Consider the following 12,880-nt stretch of genomic DNA (forward strand, 5'->3'; position numbering starts at 1 on the left):
ATCTATCAAACCGAACAAATTACCTAATCTTTGGTAGAGATAGCAATGAGACAAGTCGAGGTAATTTATTGTTCACCCCAATCCCGACTTGATATATCATCAATATAACTCGATTGATCCCATCTGAAAAATCAAAGCTATACTGACCTGACCTGATATATCACATTTTCTTTTATCAAAATAATTTGATTATTTATTATTTTTAAAGATCTTATTAATTATTATCTAGGTATAATTATGTTAGAGAAACTATTAATGTAAACATTATTGTTAATTATTTTAAATTAATAAATATACATTTCAAAAAAGTATTTTAGTAATTATCTCAATGCAGGGCAAGTTTTTGGTAAATATGACCGGATTGATTAAAAAAATTAAACCTAATTTTAAAAAAATTCGAGTCTAGTCAAAACCGGGGAGTTGGGGTTTATTTCATCCCCAGTCCTTGCACAAATAGGAATTTGGGAGTGTAATTCACGCGCCGGAAAGAGGAAGTAAAATCATAGTTATTTTGCAGAAAAGAAAAGCAAAGAAAATCATTAGCATATTATTTATTAAAGGGTAGAAGCAGTCAAAGAAAGATTTATTGGGGAAGCCATAAAAGCCACCATATCCTATTCTATTCCTCTTTTCCTTTATTTTTCTTTCATATCTTTCAAGATTCTTTATTTTATTTGATTTTCCACCCATTTGCGTTTTAAATCAATACTAAAATATTCTTCATGTTTTCAACCCCATTTTAACTTTTCTTTCCATTTTCAATAACACCCATCAACTTTCTCAAGTTGCCAGAATTTTTTCTTTTGATTCTAATGAGAACCTCGAGCGTTTGAAGTTACCTAAGAACAGAACCATGCGAGACACATGATCACCTACTAATAAAATGTTAAGGCTTAACCCTTGATGAGATTTGAGCCTCTACTCTACTACATATGAGCCTATTAGCTTAGTTGGGCAGAATATGATGGTAATAATATTAGTATGGTAAGTTCAAGACTTGCATAATCACCATACCAAAAGTTTTGAATAAATGACACTTAAATTATTATTATATTTTCAAAATAATGGAAAATCTTTCATCAATCTAATTTTTTAATAGGTATTTAGAAATATCAAAACGGTACAAATAATTTAATTTGCTTTATCATGCAAAACATGATCCTCGATAATTTAGCAACTTTAGCTGCTTCCATAGGTAAAGAATTCAGCATTTGGAAAAAGGCAATAATTTAATGCAATGTTTTTGGTTGTATGTAATCATTAGTCAAATGGATGATTCTTAAAATAAAATAAAATAAAATCAAACTTTACTATAAGAAAAAATACCCATCCAAAAATAACTATATAAAATTAAACTTTTAATTATGAATTTGATGCCTCTAATTTATTAAATTTGGTTATCACACTTTAATTAATTAAATTAAACGTTGTCGTTAACTCATTGGCTTAAAAACAAGAGTTCAATTAGTAAAAATTAAGGGTTCAAATTTCTAGCAACTTCACTAATTTCTCAGTAATTGCATAGTATGAGGACCAAATCCTAATAAAATTAAATTGGACTAATTTCTTAATTTTTAAGAAAATATAAGAATAAAATTCATAATTAAATCTATATTATGCTCACAACTTAATTATTGAATAATATATAATAAATGTAAGGGCTTATTGGTGAATTTATCAATCAAATAGCAGAGACTTCTGATATAAAGCTTCCATGTCAAGTTGGTTTCCCACTTTTCTTTTTAATTTGGTTTCTTCAACAAATGTGTATTTGAATTCCAAATCTTACTTTCCATTCACTTCTACTAAAAACTTTCTCTTCTTTTCAAATTCCCCTTCCCCCATCTCTAGCCTTGGTGCTGGTTCATGGATATTGAACCCTTGTGGGATCTTGGGGGGTGGTTTTTTATTTTCATTGATTGCATGGCAGCTACACCTAAAACACCATCATCATCATCATCCATAGTGGCTGAGACCTTTGCCAAATCCCACTCTCTCCTTTTCCTTCTCACCCTTTTCTTCATTTTCCTTCTACTCCTTAACCCTAAACCCACAAACTACCCCATGGACTCACCCAATGGCACCCCTTCTATCCCTTTCAAAAGGCTTCTTTTAGATGCTTCCTCAAACATGAATTTGCATCCCAAGCAAACACGAACCTTGGGTACGTCGTCTTCGTCACGTAGAGAGTTTGGAGCCGAAGCTCACGAGGTTCCGAGCGGTCCGAACCCTATTTCCAATAGGTGATGTAATCGGAGTTGAAGCTTGAAGAATATGGAATATGTGACCAAAAAAAAAAGTTATATTGTTAATTTGTTTTTGTGATATCTTTATGCCTAGCTACTTGTTTTAGATCCTCCATTAATATACTTGTTGTCCTTTTTGTGATGAGTTTTGTTTTGGTTATGGACTAGGAATGTATAGGAAGAAAGCTACTCTATTATATATATAAACATATATATATATATATATATATTTCTACATGTTTTATCATATATAGATGATGATAATGGCGGTGGTATGGTTTATATGATTTCATTCAATTCCATGTTGGATTAATTAAGTCATGATGATACTTTTATTCCTATCATTCATATAATTAATATCTTATGGTGGTTGGGATATGAATCTCTTTTTTTTAACTTTTTTGCAAGTGAACGAAAGTGTGATTGCTAGTGAATTGTTTTTGTTTGCTTCTTTTTTTCTATTAAGGAAGCTTTTAAGTGCATTGATTAGCTCCCATGGGGATGTTTCTTTAAAGATGAAAGGAAAGGATAAGAAGGGAAATGAAGGGGGGCAGCTAGCTGTGTGTAGACTGTGACAGATCTATGTCACAGTGAAGAAGGACAACTTTTTTTGTTTGGTGTTGGTGTGAAGAAATAATTTTGGGGTTGGGGTCAGTAAATTTGGACATTGCTTTTGTCTTTGTGGGAACACATAATACGAGAAAGTCGAGATGCCGTAAAGTCATGATTTGATAATTATTACTGTGTTATTTTCCTGTTGTTGAATAAGTACTATATATATTGTTATCCAATCATGTCTCTTCTCTTTCATTTAATTATTATGTTTTATTTTCAATAACATCTTCGACATAAGAAAAAAAAAAAGGATATTAATGACACTCAAATTGATAGTGTTTACACTATCTTCAAGTAAATATTTTATTTTATCAATAAAACAATTTTAGATTACAACAAAAGAGAGATTGAAGGGTTTAATCAATGCGTTCAGATATGATCAGTTAATTATTAGTGATTTTTGTCATTGATTAAATTAGTTGTTCTATAATAATATCATAACATAGAGAATGTACAAAAAGAAGATAAATCAAGAATGTTGTGAACAATAGCATGCAATTCTTATGAAACTTGAGCCAATCCTTAACGTTGTTAATGAGCTCAGAGCAATTCGATTCAACAATAACTTTAATCTATTCATTTCTTTTTGTAAGTTCCACCGTTAGTTGAATTGTGTAGAACTCGACAAAAAGGGTGGAAGATGTGTTGATATAGACATTGTGACCATCAAAACCGTGAGCGTATGGGGCATAGTTGAAGTTGGAGCATCTCTAGATGGTCTAGGCCTAAAGGCATAAAAACACCTTATATGTGCAATAGATTTTGTCGTCATAGGTAGGTGTTAGAGAGGTTTACGGTACCATAAAGATTGTGATTTGTAAGTTATCATAGAGTATGATAGGAAAAGAAAAAGGTAGAATTTAGAAATTATTAATCAAATTCTTATTGAATTTTCAAAAGGTTTAAAATATAACCCCATTTTCTCTCTTGTTTTGCTCTCCCGAGGAGAGCTACTTCTGCCGGTGCCATTTGTTTCTCCGGCCACCGTTGTAGGCTTTTCAAAAGGTCTCTCCCCTCTTCAACCAAAAGCATAACAAAACGACGCCTTTCATGCTTCGTGCATTTTCTTTGTCGGAGAGAGGGTTGTCGCTGACCTTGACTAGACGGCCTCCCACTGCTTCAATCCATTGTTGGTAGCACCTCCAGTATGCTGCTTATCTTTTTCGTTTCTACTCTGCCGCCATTGGTCTGCTGAAATCTTCGGTAGGAGATCTCGAGCAGCTGTGTTTGTTTAGTTATTGTTGATGTGGTGATTGGTTGTTTTGTCATGGAACAACCAGTCACTGGCCCCTTTCCTATCATAGGCTGTCCGTATTCCAGATTCCGACCAATTTTTCTAGTAGGATGAAGTCTAGCCAGATTAATAATTTTTCCTTCTACCAATGATGGTTGTGTTCCTCGACTTTCTTGTGCTTGTACTTGTTTTTCTTCATAAAATTTTCGAGTCCATTAATCAGTGGAGTTAGGAGACTACTGCGTGTTCGTATAAATGGTTGAAACCTTCTATGAGGATTGGGATACATGCAACATAATCCCTCTTTCAAATCCACTATTAAGCAGATTAATCGGTACTCGTTTGTTGGCATTTGGTGATGTTTCTAGTTGTTTCTCTCCCCAGTCTCCACCCTTCCCAATGAAATTAAATCTTCTATTTCACCTAATACGATAATTTAAAAAAGAAAATATAATTTGTAAGATGCAAGGAAACCATGATGGAAAAAAATGTGAAATAAGCCCCAAAATCAAAATGACCCCACTATTACTTTTTCACTAACCGGTAAACACGATCATATCACAGAAACAAATAATTTGATTTGATTGATTTTTCATTTTAAAATTGAAAACAAAGCTGAAACAACTTGTTTCACTTTTTCTTTTTAACCCAAATCCATATTTTGCAACATACAGAGCAAGATCCGAATAAATCACATTCCCCTGCTTCTAACTCTGTGGCATAACAACATTCAAGTGTCCGTATTTCTGCATCACTTTCCTGGTGGCCAGTGCAGCTGCCTCGCTAGCTCTCAGCGTTCCAGCTGCCATGATAGCAGCAAATTCACGGCTTATCTCTTCTTGGACCTTGGCTCGAGCATCCCCAAGAGGGTCTGTTGCAGTTCCACTGTTCGATGATTTCTCCTGTGCTCCTGTCGGTTTGACAGATGATGTAGTCTTATCCGTCTCCGCGTGGTTTGGCTGCTGATCAGCCTTCACCTTACTGCTAACCTCGTCTTTCTTGGTGGTATCAGATGAACTGTTCACACTGGCACTTGAGGGCTGAGATGGCTGAGCAGAAACAGAAGGCTTGAATTGGGGAACTTGAGGAACAGCACCAGCCCTCAAAGTTGTCTCCAGATTTTGTATCATGGGCACTGTATAAAGCATAAACAAAATGGTCAAGTTTACATATTGTTTAACTAATTAGCAGATCGCTGAAAAGGCAATTACACTCGAGTTCAAGTAACATAGGTTATGGTAACTTACTTAAAAGTGAACCCATTGGACTGCTCATAACTTCATTTGGAAGTTGCAAAATATAGTCTGGAATGTTAGTACCAACTAGAAATTGGGCAACTTCATTGCTGAAGTTGTTGCAATTGTGGGTAAGCAAACTGTAGGTCTCGGCTGTGTAACGAGGACTAATCTCCTGTAAATACATCTCAAACAAATCTTTAGGCACATGAGTGACACCTAGATCGATCGCTTTAATTGGTCTCCCGTATGGTGCCGTCCCAGCAGGAATGTGTTGGATTCCTCCACCGAAATAGTATTCATTACCATAAACTACTATACCAGTGTGCCTATCAAGCAAAGATAAACCAATAAACCAAGTCAGAAAATCTCAAACAATCAGATGCTACTATTGTCTACCCTCAAACGAATGCTTACCATATTCCCTCAATAACCTTCCCTAATAAGGTCATCGAAAGCTGCCGAGCCATTCCCTGACTCAAGTCATACACATTCAAGGTGACCTTATGACCCTCCTGCCACCAATCCAAAGCCATCATTAGGTCACATGCATCTTTGATGAAAGATATTGTAAAGAACCAAGTGAAGATATGCAAAGAAATATAACAGAGCAAAGGAAAGAATAAAAAAAAGAAGTTAATATATGTGCAAAGAATTTAATACCTCAGCCATTCCAGCAGTTCAATATAAAAGCTCTTGCAAGAAAAAGAAAAAATGCAACCTCTAATTTATTGGAGAAGGTAACCTGTCGAAACCGAAGTCCAAACATATCAATGAGATCAATTATAAGGAAGCATCTTGCCTCCAATGAAATTTATTATAATACTATGATGTCCAATAATTATAAAAATTATGCTTGAATTCACCGCTTAAAAGTATAACACTACCCTAGACCTACATAATTCTGAATTGTGATTGATTAATCTTAATACAATTAATTGTAGGAGAAATACTCTCTGATTTTACAAGCAATTTTTCCTACTAAACGCTTCTTATCGTGTTTATCTTAAATTAAAATAACTAGAGATAAATTAAAATAACTAGATTTCAGCACTTCAACACATTATTTGAAAATTACATATTTATATCAAATTTTATACCTAAATTAGCCAATTAGTAACTAGCTTAAACGAAAAAAAACCTAACTTTTCACCCAAGAAATTTCGATTGACTTGAAAACTCCCAATCTTCCTCACAACAAACCACGAAAATTAAAATTTACAACTCCACAGTGAAACATAACACACAATCCAAACCACAAACGAAACCGAATCGAACAGTACCCGAAATATACATAATCAAAATCGCTTCAAATTTAAAATATAAACACAAAGACTAAACTGACTCAAGCAATCAAATTTTCAAATTTATTAGGGGAATGTAAACTGTACGGAGAGGGAGAGAAACGCACCCGAGATCGCAATCGCAATAACTTTTCTAGTTCTTATTCCTCTAATTGCCGCTTTGCGTAAGATTGGAAACTGGACGAATTAAAAGGAAAGAGGTCAATTTATAGTTGGGCGGTTAGGTTTGTTCGGTGCTCCGAGATTCTGCTTGATTCGCAGTCTTCTATGACCTTCTAGAACTTACTATCCAATCTATTTCTGACACGTGTTGGTTTTAATGTGCTAAGGACGGTGACGGTCCTAAGTGGCAAAAGAAACGCGGCTCTGGCGTGAGCCGTGAGGAGTCCCGCGCCATGTACAGCGAGCGAGTTTGTTGTTTTTGGTTTAATTTGATTTTAACCCTCCTATTATGTTGAAATTTTAGATTTAATCCTTTATCTTAATATGATTATAATTTGAGGTACCCTAAAATCCAATCAATCATATTTCAATTAACAATATGCACCAAGAAAAATATTCAATTAAATCCTAAAATTAATAAGTTGATAAACTAAAACCATAATTAAACATTTGCTTTTATTAAGATGATTAATATCTAAAATTAAGTGAGCCCAGATTTGATATATATATATACAAGCTGAAGCCCAAAAAAGCATAATGGACCAAACCAATGAGTATAGTTAAACATCAAAACCCATAAAGGGTTATCTTCGCATAAGCATAAGTAATACATCTCTTTTTTCAGTTGCAACTTTTATTCTTTCCATCATATATTCCTTTTTATAAATGTAGATTAATATCAACTAAAAAATTTAAGCTTAATTCACTTATCCCTTTCTCCTATTTACGACAATAATTCAAAGTTAGGGGTATTTGTGATTTATTGGGTCTTAACTCAATTGACATGAGTTTTGTTTCTAATGTAAAAGGATGTAGGTTCGAGTGTACTGAAGCACATTATCTCCCTATTTATGAGTTGGAATGGGCTATGAATAGCTCTAAGCATTATGTCAAAAAGAGTAAATACGATCAGAACCTATAATGAGATTGTTTAAAAGAATTATGGGTATTTGTGAAAAAAAGAGCATGGTTGGAGAATATATGGTTTGACCTGTTAAGCATGCAGAGATTACACTAAGAATCAATTTCATGAATTTGGTTAAATTTGTGAAAAAATATAAAAAAATCTACAAACAGTACATTAACTTCAAATATATGTAAAAACGAGAAAAATATATAAATTAAAAGTCAACTAAACCCGTCGATTCGGTTATGAAAATTCATAATTCATAGCCAATTTATAAATTGAATTGATCTTGTGAACCAACTTAATCATAAATTAATTTGAACCAACTTTGATTCATTTAGTGCATTTTGTTAGTCTATAATTCATAATAGAGTTATTCATGATGGCCAGCCCTCCCGGCTTGTCCCAATTTAGATCAAGCTTGAACAAAGAGTTTTGCCCGCAATTTGATCCGACCCGGTCGAAATTTAAATAAAAATAATTTTATTTGAATTAATTATAAAATAATTTATAAATATTGATATGAAATTATATATTTTATTATCTTTCAAGCAGAAATATGAGCTTTTGAATAGATGGAGCTGGATTCAGGTCCGGTCTTAATTTTTTTTTTTAATCGGATCTTGACAGGTGAACTTTTATTTAGGTTTTGGGCTTGGGCTTCCGATTATTTCCGAGAATTCTTAATGTACTTACTTTCTCACGCGCCCTCTGATTGGTTAAAGAGACCAGAAAATTGCAGGCAATGTCGGTAAAAAAGCGATTGCAAAACATGAAATTTTGGGCCCGTAGGTATAACCTGTCCAAAAACTATTCTTCACTCGTTATAAACGATTTCATCGGTATGTGTAACCCACGCTCTATGTTAGCGCTTGGATTCACATTTTCATCAAAAAAAAAAGGCGGGAGGACGTGAAAAAACAATTAAAAGTAATTAAATGGAATAGAGAGTAAAGAGGGCCGAGTAAGTCACACGCTTGCCAATTGTACGGCCTTTCATCATCCTCGGGAACCTTGAAAAATAAAAACAGCCAGGGGTTAAAAAACAAATTTCCACTGAATTTTTTTCTTCAATAATTTTAAAAATAATACACTGAAATAAATGATAGAAAAATATAGACAAAAAGTGATTTTTTATTTAATAATTAGCAATATACGAGTTCGAATTAAAATATTTATGGGTCAAGTCGAAACAATTTTAGATAAATCTAAGCTTAATATTTTATTTTTTTTGAAGTTCATTTATATTTATAAATGACTAACTCGAACTCATTTTAGATTTATCCATATTAATTTTTTGAAAAATTTTAAAAAATATATTTATATAATTTTATTTTTATATTTTATATATTTTATTTACCAAAATTTTTATTTAAAGTTATTATAACATTTTTTTAATGTTTTACATTATAGTAGTATTATATATTACTATAAAATTAATTTTTATGTGTTATAAATTATATAATATAAAATATTACAAACTTAACAAAAAGAATCGAGCTGGGTTTGAGCCTTGAGTGTTCAAGCTCGAACTTGACCCATATTTTAAACGGACTTATTTTTTTGTCTAAACGCTCTCAAATTTCAAGTGGACTTTCAGGCTTAGGCAAGTAGCGCAGCTCATAAACAGGGCGCTTAAATTTGTTTTTTCTCCAATTTAAGGGTTGATGAGGAGTTATGGGTAAAAAGTAAGCATGGTGTAAAAAATATATATTTTCAAATTCTCCTAAAAGATAAATTATGGAGTTAATTTTATATTTTAATTTTGTTGATTTGAGTCCATTATTTTCAAATTTTAAAATTTTAATCCTAAACAAACAATAATTGCTAAATTTGTTAATATAAATTATGATGTTTACAAAATCTTTCACATTTTTAATGTCATGTTAGTTTATTTTTTACATAATACTCATCGAAATACCACGTGTTATTTTAGCTAATGAATTTAATGGCTATGAGTCGAGATTGAAGTTTTCAAATTTTAAAAATTATAAGGACTAAAACGATCAAATTGAAGAACAATGGCTAAATCACCGACTTATGAAACTAATGACAAAATTTGACATAATAGATTTAATTACTACTATTTGGCTCAAAACTAGAATTTCAAATTTTAAAAAAAAAAGTACTGAAACTGAAATAAACCAAATTAGAGTATAAAACTAATCCACAACTTACTTAAAATCCAAAGATTAATAGCAGAATTTATTTATTTTTTTTGTTGTTGTTGTCCTGTATTAGATTAAATTGAGAGCTCATTCAAGTAAGATTCTCATACAAAAAGCAAAATTTTTGTATTCACAAAATTATTATTCAAAGCATTATATATAAAAAGTATTAAAATACTTACCATTCGATTTAACAAATAATACTTGAAAATGCATGTTCAATTTTAAAGACGAGTTCAGATAAAAACCTTTAAAAGGACATGAAAATATAAAAAATTAAATATTAAGATGATATTTGAATAAATATCAAGTTTTCTGTTTATTTTGGGATGAGCTGATAAAAATTTAAGTTCAAAAATCAAAAGAAAATTGTTATGCTTCCTTGGGGGGTTAAAACGAAATCGAAATGAAATTAAGAAATAAAGACGACAAAAAATATAGATGCAAAATAAAATAAAGTAGGGTTTTTAGGGGTTTGTAGATTAAAAAAAAATAAAGAGCACAATAATGATGTAAAAAGAACCTAGGGTTTTAGGGATTTGTACTTTTTATTTAGGGGGCTTTAGGGTTGTCAGTATATTCCTTTCTCTCCTACACGCAATTTCAAGGACTCCCAAATAATTTCTTCTCTTTTTTATTATTATTATTATTAACAACCACTTAGACCTTGCTTATTCAGACTTCACCGTCATGATTTCATCAAGTCGCTTCAACTTATTTCGTGAAACATAAGTGTTGGGTTCTTCAATATATAGTGTACATATGATATCTCAATAGTTGACCCAAACTAAAACACCATACAACCTCCTTTCTATAACCACCTAAACCTTAAACTTTTTTATAAAAGATAAAATCATAATTTATGTAGGGGATTGTTATCCTTCTCCATGGTTATACATGTGTCATGACCCCAAATTAAAAGAGAGCCACCTCTATTCATAAATATTCGTTTCGGACTTTTAGTATGGTCAAATACCATATAACTTTCTCCATAATTCTGTGTGCGGAATCATCACCCAAACCTCAAACCTTTTTTCCCTCTCTATATTTATAATTGGTTAAACCATTTTAACAAATTCAAGTATAACCACCAACTTCACAAATCTATTAATAATTTAAAAAAATTGAAAGCCATAGGAGTAGCTATTTCGATTGCTTAAACAAAAGCAAAGAATCTTCACGAGAACGGGACATGTTCATCAAGTTTCATCATGCCTTCACTAAATGGTATAGTATTACAATGAAACAAAGGTAAAGACAAAAGCAAGAGTCTTTAGTCTTTTTCGTTCCTTCCAACTCTTTAAATTTGTAACCTTCAATAAGTAGATCAAAACCATTTTTTGTTTTCAACTTTCAAACTTTTATAATCTTTTTATTTCTATTTTTCAGTATAAAAACTTTTTTATCACGTTTTTTTAACAAATCTCTTTTATATTCTACTTCACCATAAATAATGAAATAAAGTGGTTTTCTTTTTTAATTAATTTTCAGAATTAAATCAAGGGCTCTCATTGTTACAATAAATGTCGACAATGGAGGTAGAACGATCGCAAAGCAACAAGAAAAGAAAAATAAGAACACACATATTTTACATGGAAACTCTTTCGAGAAAAAAATATAGGAAAACGAAGAAAATTCACTAATGTTGAAAAACAAATGATACAGTAGGAGTTTCGATTACATCTATTTAAATATTTACGGATTTAACTTGTGGTGTACCACTGTATTTATTTTATCAACAAGTGACAAGATTCGATCCACACAAGCTTTAACACTTTTTATAATAAAATTTGAAGTTTATAATTGGGAGGAGGAGGAGGAGGTTATTATGTTTTTAATATATAGAAAAATAAGCCATAAATTAAATATATTGTAATAAATGATATAAGTTGGATTGAGTGTTTGCAACATTGTTAGAAGGTTTGAATATATTTAAGTTTGTATTTTCTCTCATTTAAATGTTTTTGGGAGAATTATGGGTTGAAGTAAATTTTTCGTATTTTAAAAAATTGATAAAAAATCAATCTATATTAGATGATCCCTTATCCTAAAGTAATGCTACAAGTGAAAAATTTAATGACACCGTAAAGAAATTTCATTAAAGATATTAATGGATTGGATCGAAATTTGATTTTAAAATAATCTGGTTTAAGTTCAATTTATTCAAATGATTTATTTTATTGTTCAAAATAATAATAATAATTTAATTATAAAAATATTAATATTAATATAAAATTATTTTATTTTTTATTTCTAAACAATAAAATAAATCGGATTGAATCAATTCAAAATTCAAAAGAAAAACTAAATTTAAACTCAACCTCAAAAAATTGAATGAATCACCTGATTCATAAACAACACAAGCTTGGCAAGGGCCCGACCCCCTAAAATGATTTTTTTTTAATTTAGGTCATTTAAATTTTTTAAAATTTTAAATTAATAAAGATAAAATTACACTCTAAAAATGATAAAAAATTTAATTTAATCTTTTAAAAATTATAAAGATATAAACTAATAAAATAATGAAATTAGATTTTTATTATCTTAAAAATTATAATTTAATTTTCACCCAACTCCACTCCTCCACTAACTACAAAATCGAATCTCTATAAACTTATTAATCGGGGTTTGCAATAATCAAAGCCCCAAATAAGTGAAAGTGGTTTTGGCGGGAAAAAAAAGATTCCCCCACGTAGGATGGTTGGGTTTATAGGATTAATTGATGATAATCGTGCCCTAAAAGAAAAACTCCTAAAATTTTGTCGAAAGAATTATTATATATGTAGAAGGGATGTATCCTCATAATTGGCACATATGTATGTCATAATGATGTTTTTAACATAATTTATTAACACGTATGAACCAAATCAACCTATAGGCCTCATCTACTTTTTCTTGTATGGAATCATATGAACACTATCTCTAACATCTTGTTATTGTTAAAACTTGAGATGCAGCTTAAATTGATGCAACATGTTTAAAATATATAATATATTTTAATAGTTGTAA

General features: G+C 31.0%; 1 protein-coding gene across 2 annotated transcripts; it reads right to left on the minus strand.

Moving 5' to 3' along the window:
• Positions 1–4,653: 4,653 nt before the first annotated feature.
• On the minus strand, positions 4,654–6,889 carry LOC105792344 (uncharacterized). 2 transcript variants are annotated; one of them, XM_012620874.2, is made up of 5 exons: positions 6,742–6,889; positions 5,994–6,075; positions 5,748–5,845; positions 5,343–5,659; positions 4,654–5,230 (listed from the first exon to the last, which is right to left on the minus strand). In XM_012620874.2, the coding sequence occupies exons 2-5, from the start codon at positions 6,000–6,002 to the stop codon at positions 4,803–4,805; spliced, it is 852 nt and encodes a 283-aa protein (XP_012476328.1). In that variant the 5' UTR covers positions 6,003–6,075; positions 6,742–6,889; the 3' UTR covers positions 4,654–4,802. The 2 variants fall into 2 exon arrangements, with proteins under 2 accessions (XP_012476328.1, XP_052490678.1); XM_052634718.1 differs by lacking the exon at positions 5,994–6,075 and having other exon boundaries at positions 6,742–6,813.
• Positions 6,890–12,880: the final 5,991 nt, after the last annotated feature.

Source organism: Gossypium raimondii, chromosome 8 (assembly GCF_025698545.1).
Source record: "Gossypium raimondii isolate GPD5lz chromosome 8, ASM2569854v1, whole genome shotgun sequence".
Taxonomy (NCBI): Eukaryota; Viridiplantae; Streptophyta; class Magnoliopsida; order Malvales; family Malvaceae; genus Gossypium; species Gossypium raimondii.